The sequence below is a fragment of the Fulmarus glacialis genome, unplaced genomic scaffold, assembly GCF_000690835.1.
Source record: "Fulmarus glacialis isolate BGI_N327 unplaced genomic scaffold, ASM69083v1 scaffold28430, whole genome shotgun sequence".
In the NCBI taxonomy this organism is placed as follows: Eukaryota; Metazoa; Chordata; class Aves; order Procellariiformes; family Procellariidae; genus Fulmarus; species Fulmarus glacialis.
The window spans coordinates 101,564-117,362 of NW_009187807.1; the positions used below are offsets into that span (position 1 = coordinate 101,564).

The 15,799-nt window shown below is 34.7% G+C and overlaps 1 protein-coding gene across 1 annotated transcript in view; it reads right to left on the minus strand.

Moving 5' to 3' along the window:
- The window catches only part of LOC104075765 (ryanodine receptor 2), a gene marked incomplete at both ends in the record, with an annotated part of 113,976 nt that extends 99,325 nt beyond the window's left edge, over positions 1-14,651 (minus strand). The window contains 10 exons of the mRNA XM_009576384.1: positions 1,639-1,802; positions 2,623-2,763; positions 5,974-6,064; positions 7,433-7,653; positions 8,676-8,845; positions 10,143-10,263; positions 11,566-11,671; positions 12,114-12,300; positions 12,975-13,110; positions 14,517-14,651. Of these exons, the coding sequence (XP_009574679.1) occupies positions 1,639-1,802; positions 2,623-2,763; positions 5,974-6,064; positions 7,433-7,653; positions 8,676-8,845; positions 10,143-10,263; positions 11,566-11,671; positions 12,114-12,300; positions 12,975-13,110; positions 14,517-14,651 (1,472 nt within the window). The remainder of the gene's footprint in view (positions 1-1,638; positions 1,803-2,622; positions 2,764-5,973; positions 6,065-7,432; positions 7,654-8,675; positions 8,846-10,142; positions 10,264-11,565; positions 11,672-12,113; positions 12,301-12,974; positions 13,111-14,516) is intronic.
- Between the last annotated feature and the right edge of the window lie 1,148 nt (positions 14,652-15,799).

The window sequence follows — 15,799 nt, forward strand, 5'->3', positions numbered from 1 at the left end:
TAACTGTCAAACAAGCAAACTGTCAAATAGAATCCTCTTCCAAAAATAATTTATCAAATATCAGTATTTTTATGCAGCTGCATTCCTACAAATGAAAGGGAATAATTGCTTCTTGATCACCTATGAAATAGCAAAATCTTCCCTCCTAAGACAAAGAATTTTGGCAGCAAAAGTGTTACAGTGCCATCTACTGCAAAGTAGAAGAGTCTGGTTTTTAATTTTCAGTCATAGGGTGGGAAAAAGCAGAAATGTAAAACAAAATTATGTCAGAGTAGCAGTTTGCAAGAGCCTAACCACACACAAAGGTCAGAAAATATTCATCCAGCATGGTCATCAGTTTTTTTTATTGTTTGGAAGCATGTATTTCGAGGGGAACTCTACTAATGGTATAATACTTTGAATAATTTCAGAAACGCAATAAATATTGACAAGTACAATAAGGTCATATTATCTATAGCTTCATGTAAGTAGGTCTAGGACTAGTAAGCAATGCGATGCAGGATTTGCATATTAAAAGAATATAGGATAGGTTGGAAGTGACACTGACAAAAATAGTGCTTTCTTTGTCTTGAATCATCACAGAACTGTTGACTCCTGTGGCAATGAGGTGACTGATGACTTAGGTAATGGTAAGTAACATTTTCTGACTTTTTCAAATATATTCTGACTATCTACAGTTTTCCTCTGAAATGACACCAGATAAAGTCATCAGTTAAATGATAGTATAATATTCTTACTAAATTTTGTTAAATCTTCGTATATCTTAAATACATCTTAGACAAATGAATTTTAATGGTCACTGATGTGATTTCTGTATTCCAGTCCAGATTATGGCTTTTACTACCATATTTCAATGTGCATACATATACAAGTATGCTGTAGCAAAGGTATCAATCCACTGATGGCATTCTGTGTTCTGAATGTTAGTACAGACAGAAAGCTCATAAAGACAATTGAAGCAAATGTCTTACAAGTGGCATTTTTCAAGATATAGTGAATAACCACACTACTGTAAGACTATTCTATACAAAGGAGAAAGGGGCGCTGGCTGTAGTCAAAAATCAGGACACAAAAATCCTATTCAGATATGTGTTTTGTCAGACTAATGTGCTTAAAAGAGCATGGTTAGAGCCTGACTGCCTAGAGAGAATGAAGATCTTTCTGTCCAATTCCCCATTATTTATAGTAAAAAGAGATTATATGAATGCATGATCATCATTTTCTGTAGGTACACTGTCATTCACACACACTGGAATTAGTGTCTTGGCACATGTTAATAATGGCAGGGATGATGTAGACTAGTCTATTTTTTCTGCTCCTAAAAACATGCCGGTTTGTTTGCAGCAGACATACAAAGGTAACTGGACAGTTCTATCTTCAGGCTGAAAATGCATTAAAAATGTTCTAGTATGACCAAGAAATTAGTTATGTAGCTGGATATTTATTGCTTTATATGATTTAAAATAAATATATAAATAAAAAATAAAAATATAAAGTTGAGGTCTCCATTTCATCTAGAAGATAAGTGTTCAGAAGAGAATAAAAGCTGTAAGTTCACATCATACCCAACAACAGACTCCATCCCTCTTTTACACATTCATGATAAAAAAACCTAGTTGCAACAAAATAATTCCTTACTTTGACGTATCAACAGGTTGAGGATTAAAGTTCCCATCTGAATCCATTGAAGACTGTTTTTCCATCATATTGACATAATTTGATTCCATATAGTCTGGAGGTAAGGCCCCTGCAACAGCGCTCAAACAAGGCAAAGCCAATTTGAACAGTTCTTGTTCATACTTCTGTGGAACACACAGAGGATAGAAAGTGAGTAGTGAATGGAAGCTATCAACGTCTCTGCTGAAACTGATATAGCTATATGTGAAACCAAGAAGCCGCAGAATGGCTTTCTTACTGAGTGTGAAATTGAATTTTTGTTCTGAAAATAAAGGCAACTGACTGTCCAAAGCATATTATACATTATAGATAAGCTAGGATCAAGTCTTGCTCTTGCTGAAGTAAATGGGAAAAGTATTGACTTCACTGGGAGCAACACTAGGCATTTTTCAGATGTCTGGAAAGAGAACATAGCACAGGAATATGCATAGCATTTCTAAATACCTAGATTTGAAATGAAACTCATGAAATTTTAAGCAGGTTGGTTAAAAATCCTCACAGAATGAACAATAAATAGATACCAAGGTGTATTATTAAGCTTTTGTCCAACAGAGAAGTGATTCAAGGATGATGAAACTACAACTACTAAGCAAAGGACTTTGCTCTTGGTTTAAGGAAGGATACTCTATGCGGTACAAAAGTGCAGCTTTCAGTCACCTGCAGATGCTTGAATTTGCTTTTAGGGCTCTGAAGTGTAGTTGATCTGTACAGATATACCTCAAGATTACTTCATTAGCTATATAATTTTTTTTAATAAGCAGACGACATATACCTACGTTAAAGCAGAAGCCATAAGAGGAAGATTTAAATTTATTAAAGCCTATACTTCTCCCTTTAAAGTGGATAATACAGTGTTGATAAAAGCTAGGTAAAAATGACAGATTAAAGAAAAAAGGTTACACGTTAAGGCTTTTACAGTAGTAGATGCATATTAAAATGAATTACCTTTTGAGACAAAGCATCAAAAATACCCCAGAACAACTTTCTGGATAAATGAAGCTCTTCTTCTGAGGCAGCACCAAAGTTACCCCATCCACCTGGCAAACAATAATACTTCCAGCACCTTTCATAATGATTTGTCAGCAACTAAAACAGAACATATTTTGAGAGCAAATAAAATATAACTGTTGATGTTCTTCCATTCTGGCACTCGACCATTACACAGACACAGCCAGAAAAATTTCTATCTTTTAGCAAGAAGCCATGTTATGTATCTATTCTTTAAATCATTGGTGGATACACACACAGAATGAGCAGTTCTTTCTTTTAACATTAGTGGCATATGCAAAAAGTTTGTGACAGATGATAATTTTCCGCAACACCACAAGATCTCTGACAGCTCAGCTGAAGACAAGAATTCACCTCCATCTGTGTGCTGCTATTCCAAACACAGCTGCTTGGTGGGTAAGATAGTAGAAACATGATTTCACCTAGTTCCCGATTATTATATACATGCCTGAGAGCTATTCAACAATAAATCCCAGTGTGATTCATCTCTTCCGTGAGTTGTAAAACCTGCTATCAGTCTACCCTCCTGCCCTCTATTACAATTGGCAGAGGAGCTTTATCCTATCTCCCTCTCTTTCATTAAATACGTATTTCAGGGATACTTTCTTCTTAAGCGTCTACAAGATTCCAGATTATCAGGGACTCAATTGGTGCAAGGACCTGCTACTGGGTATTTGCCAAACTAAAACATCCCAGATTTTGCGCTTAATGTGTCCTCTATGTCCCTGAGTCACAGACAATAAGAGGAAAAATTAGTTGTACATCTGTCAGGAAAGGCAATCCCAAACAAAAAACTTCTGGCCATAACAAAGTATGAAAACCTAGTCCAACTCAGGGGCAGATTTCCCTAAGGCACAGAATGATCTTTCTAAAAAATATAGCTGGAATTTTAATTCAGAGTTTCTTTTAATAGTTCCTCAGAGAAAAAGAGAATTGTTTCAATATCACTTTGCAAAGCAAGTTGGCAAAATATTATAAGACACGGTCAGTAAAAAGCTGACAGAATTCCCTTTTTTCCAGTCAGAACAAATGCAAAGATGGAAAAATGTGGATATTCATAATGTAAATGTGCAGAAATAAAGACAGGCATTAAAAAAAAAAAAAAGTGTCCTGATGTGTAGAAGTGAAGATTTTGATAACCAAAAATGTAACCTCAAGTTCTGTTATATTTTTCATGGATCAGAAAAAAAACCAATCCATATAATGCATTTGTATATCTTCAGATTTAAATAATCTATTACTATTTAAATTGTCAGATGATTAAAGAAAAAAGGGAGAGAAGAACTTACATACTGTAAAAAGACAGAAGTTTTGTCATTCATGTAGAACCCCAGGGGTCTCAGAAATATGGACTCTAAGAGTCTAAGATGTATTTGAAAATGTTTTTTTCAAAATAAATTCTATTACACAATGGCTAGACTTCAGGTTTGTTTTTGGACAACATGTGAGTGCTAATATATATGTATGTATTTTTAAATCTAGCCAAGGCAGGTTTACTCTTAGAGAAGTCCCTGATGAAGTACTGAATATGATTTAAGAGGAAATAAAAACAAGGCAGCCCTATTCCAGAAAGTTTACACCAAATTATATAGGAAAAGCATCACAGATTTTAATTCACATGCTGCCTAAACTGAGGTAATTTTTAATTGTAGAAACCAGCAAAGGTATTCACAGTAGATAGCACTCTATTCTGATTTAGCCTTCATTATTTCCTCCTCTCTTCCCATTCAAAATTAAATTTTCAGATTCATGATTAACTTGTAGCTGTCTGTTTAGACTACTATAACCTGTTTGCTAGCACAAGCCCAGAAGGAATATGCATGGTACTTTCAAATCAGAAACACATTAATAGATATAAGTAAGAGTCCCTTGTTAATCACTGAAAATCAGTTTACTGTCAGTGAAACCTTTGAAAAGTTCTAGTTCTATCTTCAGATAACGAGTTCACTTTCCTCAGAAACTCCTATTCCTTGCTTACGTGTCAATGGACAAAATCATTTGCCCCTATTAACACCATAATATTCTCCTATCTATATCTATATTCTATATATCTATATTCTCCCAAAGCCTGACTTGCCAAAAGGATCTAATTATTACTTCCTTCCTGTTCATTTCAGCAGTATGGGAAAGTGACTGCAGTCACGACCCTCAGGATCAAAGAACCTGCCTAGATGAACAGATCTCAGGGAGCTGGGGTTGTTCCTTCCTCTGCAAAAAACCATAACCACGCAGGGAGCGCCAAGTTACTATTTGGTTTTTGCAGCACATACAATGTCATAATGCATTAGAAAGGTCCCCTTCAGGGCAGTATACTAAATTATCAACTGCTTTTCTCACACATAGGCACTAAAGAATGTCTGCTCCAGCATCTTCAGTTTGATTGAGCACTTCTTGGGTCACACAACCAAATTATGAAGTCCTCGGCAGGGGAAAGACCATGGAGCAGGTCCTGGCTTTGAGACTAATGATTTAAATTCCTCATCTGAGGTCAGAGACCATAATCTGGCTAGTAGAAGCCCGTGTAATTCTCAGGAGTATTTTGGCAAAGAAATCAGATGTAAAATGCAATTAATCCTGATATGTGGCTTTTAAAGCATAAGGAAATATTAAACAAGAAAAGATTAAATATCTCATTCAAAGCTGTGGTGGGAAAGCATTAAAAAGGACTGCCGAAAACCAGCAGTAGGTAAGGTGGGAAATGATACATTTCTTAGAACTACCAATGAAATCTGAGGAATCTTTAAGGAATGTGTCATCTCAGAAAGGAAAAAACACATTTTTCTTGTGCATTAGGAATCAGAATCAAAAGATATGGAGAAACCTTTGGGGGCTGAAAACAAAATGGAAGATTATTAAAAAACATGTATTGCTTAGATTTCTAAGCACAAACCACAGAAAAAGAGTCCATTTTCCAAGAGCTGGGAAAACCAACACAGAGGGCTCAAGTAAGGGTACATACAGGCTATCAATTGCTATCTTCCTTTGTGCACTGGATTCTGTCCCCTGCCCCCAAGGGTTTTTCTATTCTGTTTCCACATGGGCTTAAAAAAAAAAGAGATAATTAAAGGAGAAGCAAACATTAGACACAGACTTCATAATTCCATATGGATGGATGTAAATTAGACTGAAGTCCTGCCAAAGCAGCAATTTATCTTTAAGAACTATGGTCTTTGATTATTGCAGAGTGGAGATAAGGTAACAAAGAAGATAGACAATATTCTCCATGCAGGTATTTTCTGTTGCATTTTGTTACAAGGAATGTTGTTGAATATTAAAATATACTTTTACCTTGAGAGGCATCTTTGCATGTTCATTTAATAGAGGAACATCAAATACTAATCTTCTCAGCAAATGCTGCATCATGGAAGGTCGCAACTGCCTAAAAGCAGACAAACCATTTCAAAAGGGTGTACCAGCATAGTTTCATGTAAATAATTAATAAATACATTAAAGCAACCTGCCAGTTGACAGACAAGTAAAAAAATTTCCTGGAGTATATGTATATGTCAATATCATCTTATTTATGTCTCCCTATATGCTTGACTTTATGCGATTAAAATTCTTCAAATTCTAAAGTAATAAGATTTTGCTTGTGGCACTAAAAAAACGTGTCCAAAAGAAAGCAAACAAGGGCATACCAAAGAAAACCTTCTGAACAAGCTGCAAATCAAATGCTTTAAAGAAGCAGAGAAAATATCTGATCTACAGACAGAGAAAATGAGGAAAAAAAATACTGAATTTTTATATTGTATATTACGATCACCATGCCCATGAAAAAAGGTTAATTTCTCAATGGCTCTTAAAAATATCCTAGAAACTAATAAGGACGTAAGAGCACTAACTCTTTAGAGGTACTAAACAAGACACACAGTAGTGGGCACCAACTGGAAGAACAGAAGAAATAGGCATAGTACGTATGTTAGAATGGCATGGACATTAAACCTTTCCAGATAAATAGCAAACATTGGTCCATCTTATTGATTCTTATCAAGATAACATATATAAAATGGTTAATGTGATATATTTTATAAAGAAATGCTAGACAGTACTTTTTTACAGTACTATAATATAAATGTCTAATTTCTGAACACACTTCCACATTATGCAAAAAAAATTATGGTGAAATATTCAGAAAAACTCTGGTGATTTGAAAGCCTAAATGTTACTAACTTTAATTAGAAATTGAACTCATAAGTGCCTAGTCAACTTCTGATAATTGAGCCCATAGGCTCATAAAAAAATTGGATAATAATCAACTGGTTTTAAGACTGCAGATACCCAGGCAAAATTTGTCCCATAGGTGTCAATAATGAGGTATGACAATACCAGTCATTGATTAGGACTTCAAATGTAACACAACATAAATAAACGTCTACATAGAACTGTATAATCTACTGATCATCAACCATACTGCCAGTCTGTACAGCTAAAAGTATTTAAATAGCACTTCAGTGTATGCACAATTCCACATTTCTAGAGCTTTGTGTTTTTGCAGTACATCCTCTTAGTTAATCGCCAAGGTTTTAATTTAAAAAACTGGGTAACAGGAAAACAACTGAGGATTGCATATGGGTGATTAATAAAGTTGCAAATTGAATACTGTGTATTTAAAAATATCACAATCATCTGCCAGAAAAAAAAAATCTTAATTATGCTACTGGTGGCATAGTGCTGTGTTCCTGTATTATAAATATCATAGGTTACTTTATCAATTAGCATTCCTGTACAGCCAGGAGTATTTTCTTACCCACAGATAGACAACAAACACTCTTCGATAGAATCTCGCTGAGCTTTGGTAAGAGAGCATCCCTTTGAGAGTCTGTACACAGTATGTAATAAGGAATCGATGAGGGAAGCGTGGTGCTCAGTGCCAGCAAAAAGAGGAGCGCATCTGGTCAACAGAGGCAAGACTGCTGTGCAAAGGTATCGATTCAGAGCCAAAGCCATATCCGTAGCACTTAAAGCAGCCTATGAATTAAACAGGACAGAAATTAGATTTTTCTCAACAACATTGTTACAAATGAAAAGAACTTGTTGTTTGTTTTTCTTTTGTAGTAGTTATAAAGAGGGGAATTTCAAAAACACACAAATGAGGATTTGATACCTACTGGAAGCTGGATGCTTAGCTTCTTTTCCTGCTTCTGAAGTCTCACAGATGCCTTTTGTTTTGTTTTGTTTTTAATGAATGAAAACATAAACACTAAAAGATAGCCATTCAAAAACTAAACAATTTTCAAGACTATATTAAAGAATGTCATAGTTGCTTAACAGAACACTCCAAAATCAGGTAATATCAGTTAAGTCTGCATTTACAAAACTCAGAATGTTTCTGTGTTACGATCAAGTCCAAGTTCCAAGTGAGGAAAAAATCCTCACCTGCTCTTTCTTAAATAACAACATAATTATTTTCAGAAAAATATTGACATAAAAGGTCAAATACGGAAATCAAAGTCCATGTCTTCGCCCTCATATAAGCTCTCTAAATCTGATCTTTCTGGACCAAGCCAGCTAAGAAAAATTAGATGGAAATGAGATTCACAGTAAAAAAGGCAGCAATTCTGAGGAGGAACTAAAACAAAAATTTAGTGATTTCCTAAATAACAATGTAGGTGCCCCTAACAAATGCATGGAGATGAACACTTTCTATATACCTCTGGAAAGAGGCTCTCAGTTATATGCTTCATTGGCAGCTTATCTGATTTTGATTCCATAGCACAAGCTCAGAAAGTCTCCTGGGGAAAGGAGGAGACTTTGCATCTCTTATGGATACGGGTATCAATGGGGGCTCTTACAAAGTGAGCATCATTCTGGAGAATGCTTCTTCACTGTTCTTCAAGTATTCTCAAAGCTCAGCAGCAAAGACAGCTCATCCAGCATTTTGAGAAATGCAAAAACATGAAGAAATAAAAAATGGTTTTTTTGAGGGATGAAAAATGCTGCGTGTTCAGTAAGATAACAGAACCGAAATAACAACAGACTTAAACCCTTACCGTATCTAAAGAAGCAGCAGCACGAAGATCTGGCAGAAAGCCAACTTCAAGAAGGTGTAGAAGAAAATCCTGGTCCTCAATTCCATAGACCCTGTCAAGGAACAAAACCATGGCTGCCTTGTGATCTGGGCAAAACCCCGCAGACATGTCAGGTTCCACCACAGTACCATCTAAAAGGAAGAAATAAGACTTCAATGACAAGGATCATCCTTCACCACCAGACTAGGCAGTCACGCTACTACTTGTCAGAGGTTTTGAGTCTCTGTTAATATCTAACATCTAACCATCTTCCCCATGGTTTTGTTACACAATGGCAACATATTTGTAGTTAACTGAAAAAGAATGCAGAAGGCAAATTCTATCCAGACAGACCTCAAAGTCCATACGTGCTTTTCAGTTCATGCTTTGTGTATTAAGGGATTCTTATCAGTTGATATTCTAATATGATAAGTACCCAAAACATACTAATTCATCTACAGAACTACCTAGTTCTTAGAAGAAGTAGACAGAAAGTAAAAAATACAATTCTACATCAAACACCCCAGGAATGCAGCACTGGTGAGCATATCTGTAACGTATGACAACGAATTAATATTGTGCTGGAAAGTCCTCTGTATCTGAAAACTTCTGAAATATCTGAAAGGAATTCATTGAAATATTTTTAAATTTTGATACCTTCATTTTCAAAACCAAATAAACAATTCTGTATCTATGAGCTGTGCTCTATGATACCTTGTAGATCTATCACTATTTAGAATATAAATAAATAATGGTGTAACAGAATGATTGATCTTTTTATCTCTTCTACTGCAATCTATTGAGCATTCTTGTGCTGTAAGTCCCTAGCCAATCCATGTTGCAGTTATAATGTTCTCTCTCCAGATACCCAAAAAAGCAGATGTAATTCTTTTCCCTTTTTGTATTGATGCTTACATAGCTCCCACTATTGCAGTCAATTCTATGTAAGCAGAAAACACAAAGAAATGCATTTGCATTTCTTTGCATTGTGACATTTGCATTGTCACACCTGTAACTTCACCATAGTTGCTGAAGAACAACTCTGGTGTCTTAGTCAGGTCTGCTAGAAACAATTGATAGTGTTAGAACAGCAAAAGCTAAGGACTATGTTATCAAGAAGAGAGACTAATTTTAAAAAATATTTTATAAAAATAGAAAGTATGCATTTTTAATTTTTTTTTAAAGTTGTAATAGATTTTTATGATTCAATTTAAATGAATGGGATTTACATCAGTGATTTAAGTGTACACAGAATTATTGCCTATAGTATGCAGAAAAATTTTTGAAACATGTTTGAAATACACATGATTTCTCTTCTAATTCACATAATAAATAGCTTAATTTCTGTAACATTTTTAAATACTGAGAGAAGTATGAGTATCAATATGTCATTAAATTACAAAACATAAGAATGGGATGGGAGAAAAAAAAGTAGAGTAATCATTGTACCTTTAGCTATGGTTGGCATGTGGAAAGGAATGCTAATTACTCCCACCAAATCTTCCAGTGGAATCAAAGACCGTAGAATTGATCTGATTCTAATGGCTTCCCCTTTACCAGCATGGATTAACTAAGGAAAAGACAAATAAAAAATTAACAAGGTCTTCTTTTTATCTTCTATATGTGTTCATGTTCTGGAAACTTCATGAACCATAGATACACAAGAATGACTGCTCTCAAAATTGCATTATAATTAATAATGTAAATTTCACGCAATCTGTATTTACTTGCTCTATTTTGGATGCAAATGTGCAAAGTCTAGAAATCTAGATGTTTGGTTATTAAATAAGACTAAGCCCATTTTCAGAATGGAATGTTAGGGAAAATAGGTGAACAAAGCATTAAAATGTAGCACATGGGGGGAGGAAAAGGGGAAGAAAGAGCAGATTTTCAGATGAAAAAAGCCAGTTTTTCTGTCCTGGCCAAATAACAACACTTTCAGGTATCCCAGTTGTTTTAGTCTTGTTTTAAAAAAGGCAGCGAGAGAGGGAGAAAACAAGACTTTTTTTTTATTCAAAAAAACCAGATATTCATACACTGACCTTACTATATGGATATCTCTGTCCTTTCTCAAGTTATCGATCTCTGCACAAATCTGATACTGATCTATACTGATCTATATGAATTAGGGCACATTTCAGGGTGAAATGAGAAACTATGCATAACTAAGTAGAATTTCTGTAGAACGGGAAGGTATTCTGAATTGTAAATAACAAATATTTTCAAATAATTTCAAGCTTTTAGGAAATAAGTGGTAAGGGCTTAGGTTTTATAGTGTGTCTAATTCTTTGTATCTAATGCCTGACATCTTACCTTTGAGAAGGTTTGTTAGTGTGAATAAAGATTATGAGATATGTATGTCCAGGGACAATGCTTATTCCCTGTATGTCCAGGGACACATGTCAATGTGTATGTCCAGGGACAATGCTTATTCCTACATTTTAAAAGAATGCCATATAATATTTACTTTTTTATAGGCAATTCAAAAAGTCTGTTTAAATAGGTATATGAAGAGAGTAAAATCATGGTTTAAAAAAAATAAATCACTCTACACGATCACAATGAATAGGGAAATTTGAGGAGTTTGATTGTCATATTCATGACAGAATGCTGTTGAAGACCAACCATACGGAACAGTAATAAGAAAAGCAATGGAATAATTCCTTTAAAAAGAACAGCTTCTGAGTAGTTTACAGAAATTCCTTGCAAATTAGCAGATGAACACATTATGTACATTAAGGTACTATGTAGTCACACCACTGCTTTAATACCCGATAACGTGTTACTGTAAAAAAGCCAAACAGCAAACCACCGAACAATCAGTAAAACAACTATGCCTTTACTTTTCAATGCATGAAGACATAAAACTTACATGCATTTCAGGGGCACAACGTCCTAAGAGATCAATCAAAGCAGCGTAAAAGGTCATGATTGCATTTCCCATGTGAATAGTGTCATCTTCTTGTTCTTCCATTTCACTGTAATTAGTTAAATGTTAAAACAATTAAAAGATGAAAAAAATACAAGTTTTTACATCAGCAATAAAGAAAATCTGCTCATAGCTGTAACAGCTTACACATAGTGGCTTCCTGTTAACTAGTGGACTTCTAGCAGACTAACACAGAATGGAATTTGTCCCTAAAAGATTGTAGTGACATCTGCATTGTTACCATTTATCTATCTCATTTTGCAAAGAACAAACAGAATTCTAAGGAGGATTTAATATTTAGAGAGAGTTACTTAAATTAACAGTGCAGAGGAAGCACTATTTGGCAGAAGACAAATCTCTACCCTCCATAGAATCCAAGGAAGAATCCAGCTGATAATTCACATGTTAAAACAAACAAGTCATTTCACTACTATGATTATAAAACAAATAAACAAAAATGATGGCAATGTAAGCAATTCCACTGCACCTACAGGGTTTTACTAGATCCATTACTTGGGGAAGGTCCATCCCTTGTTGGATCTTCTGATATTTGTATTGCTTCCTCCATGGCAGCAAGTAACCCATTGCCTCCTTCTCCTCTTAGAGCTGGACCAAAACATTCAGGTCGACGGATAAGCAGTCTGACTACAACATTAGCATTCTCCTCCACACTCTCTCCTACCACACAGAACAAATATCAAGATTTAAGATTATATCAAAAAGAGTTCTGAAATATAATCAGAAAAAGGTAGACAAAAGTGCAGAATGTATGCATCAGTAAATACTTTTAACAACAAAACAGTTTAAATATCATGACAAAGTTACACAAATACACAAACATACTCCTCTATTATTGTAATAAAAGCTATGAAATAAAACATGTGATTTAATTCAAATTTAAATAAAGCCAAAGAAGTAACTATGTAATAAAGGATGTTTAAAGCACCACTGAAGCTAGTAGAGACACAGTCAAGTGAGAGAGTTAATGAGGGGACCAATATAGCTGCTAAACACTAAAATTGGACTATCTAAATCTTCACCAAAAGATGGGGGGTTGGCTCTATGTCTAGCATGAGTTTTATCACAAAAAGATTTAGGACTCTGTTCTACTTGTGAGATGTGGGCATTTCAAAGACTAAAGATGGATCTAAAAAATGGGGCATAGGCTCTAGGACCCCATATGACTTGTGAAATGGGCATCTAATTTACTGTGTCTTCCATAATTCTACTCTTCCTGCAAATTGTCCTTTAAATTTACGGTAACTTATCAAATTGGCTTATATTACTATTTTAAATGACAAACTTATTCGAACATTAGAGGAAGTTATAAAATTTATAGGCTTCCACTCTACCATTACAAAAAACAGCAAAACGAAGAAAATCCAAATATCGCTCTCCTTCAACTGGATTCCATCCGATGTCTGGGTAGCCTTTAGAAATCAACAAAGGACAACTCTGCAATCCACATCCAGCCAAGTAGCGAACCACCTAAGAGCAAGGGAAGATGAAAAAGATATTAACTGTGAAAAAGAAGAGAAGTGCAGTTTCAAAGGGAAACATCCTCATACGTTGTCTCAGATATGGTGTCCACATTCTATTATCCCCGACAAAACCATCTCATACTTTGGGCAAATCAGAAGAGCAGCCTCTTTCTTAGTTCACTTTCCCAGCCTTTTCCTACTTCTGCTATGAATTGCAAGACCTTACTTACCTCAATTCCATTTTTCCTCTCTCTAAATCACTGCTTTGCTATCTATATCTCATTTCTCTTGCATTACAAGAGCGTTACAAATTAGTCAATTTTGTAATATTCCCCAACTACACACTATTCATATTTGAAAACTCATCTTCTAATATAACTCACAGGTCTACTCTTTCATTTTAACCTTTCCTTTTCACTTGCCTGTTTTCTTCCTTTCTTTTTAAACACACAGCAGTAACACACTCCCTGTAATTCAGACCTATAGTCTCAGTAGTAGTTTTCAGTTAGCCCTCTCCTTTCTGAATTGTAAGAACTGTAAGCATAGCCTTTAACCAGTTCAGACAGCTTCTTTTTGCTAACCATTTATAAGAACGGTAAGTCTGAAAATGTCCTTTTAAACACACATGGTCCATCTTCTTATTCCAAGAAAGGACCATCTACACTTATATTACTCCTGACAGATGCTTTCCTGCGAAGATTATAGCATCTCCAGAATTGGAAGTCTTCAAGAACAAATTGGACAATGTATTCCACTGTCTTACTTTCCATTAGAAAGTGGTTTTTAATGTCTATCTTGAATTTGTCTTTCCATTATTTAAGCTGCTTTTCTTACCCACTACTGACATAGTAACCATTATTCTATTCCTTCTTGCAGCAGCAATCTACATATTCTACACAATTGTCACATGCTTTCTTGAGTTTTTTATTCTTTAGTCTAATTAATCCCAATTCTTTCAATCTTTTCTGAAGCAGGTTTAAATGTTAGGAAAAAATAAAGATAGATATAGATAGATATGTCTATGAAAATCTGTTATATATTGTAACAAGTTGTCACAAGGCTTCTAGTAACCCCTATTGCATTATGCCACCACTGCATGTCACCATCAAGACAGAAGAACAAAGAAAGATTTTAGCAATGAAGTTTTGTTGGGTATGGATTCCACTATTCCCAAAGTAAGAGCTGCCCTTGAGGCAATTCCTTTTGGTTACACCTGTGTATGTAATAACCATAAACTCCGTTCAACTATCGAGACCACCAGCAGAAAGAACAATCAGATCCTGACAGTCTTCCTCTGAAAGGTACCTAAGACTCTCATATAATTCTTATCATCTTGGATTTTGATTACTCCAGAAAACAGGAACCTTCCCCTCTCTATAGGGGAAAAAAATGCTTGATGAAGAAGCTACCAACCTTCTCCAGGTCAGGCTCCCTTAAAGCTAGTGCAAGTTCATTGTTATCCATCACAGAGGCTGCTGCAACATCTAAAGGAGTTGATCCTCGCATAGAAGGAGAGGCTGTTAAAATAACATTTAGTTTCAACACCAACTTAATAGAAACCAACAAATTCATAGGAAATACATTAAAAATTTTTTTTAATAAAATACATTTTGTCATTAGTTAGCACATGATTATAAGGATATAATTTATACCACTCAGTTTATAATGAAATCATGCACTCGCATGAAATTTGACATTGATATGAAATCAAAATACAATGTAGATGTTCAAGCTAGAAAAACTTTCCTTACACATTCCTATTCTCATCACATACTTTGTTTTAAAATGTTGTTCTTTCTAATTTTCCTAACTGACACAACTTCGTTTTGAGGAAAAGGTAACGGGGATTTTATATCTAAAACACTGACATTTTATCAAATGTATTGAAACAGAAATATCTCTAAGCTTTAAAATATAAGATTATATGTTATCTATTTCTTTAAAAAATGGCAGTCATTATAGCATTAGAAAAAGCTAAGGTTTTCATATTAACGCTCCAAATGCATTTGATTTGGGCACTTTCTCTCCAAAAAGATTTTTAATTTATGCTTCTGTCCTGTACCTATACATTAATAAGGAATTTGTGATAATTTAAAAAAATTACTATGATGATTCTACATAACTATATATTCACACTTACAAGTACTAAATTAAATAAGAATAAATGTATCATCTCCTTTATAACACTTCAGCTTGGAAAACAAAGTTTTTAGAAACTTTAGAAAATTTTAAGACAATTTCAAGGTTCATTTCTGGGCATCTATACATGCATACCCATGCATACCCATGCATACCCAAGCTCTGTATTTCTCCCACTGCCATAGGCATATACTGAACAATCCACAGAAGAAAGTACAGGGGAGCAAGCTTGAGCAGTGAGAAGTAAGCCGTAATGAAATGCTGCCAACACTTATTTATGATTGTCTTCATCAAAATCTGAATTTTATTCTGTTCCTTAAAATGTGCAACTAAACACTGATTCTCTCTTAATGTCCAAGCACACACAAAAAAGCGTGTACTAAATTACTCCAACTTAATGCTACTGTCAGGGGTCTGTTTGGAGTTAGCAATACAGTTAAGGATATTTTTGCACAGGGTAAAGAAGAAACTTCAAGACAAACAGAGAACACAAACAGAGGGATGCAAAAAACCATAGGTGGTTTTATATTTTTATATATATACATACACATATATAT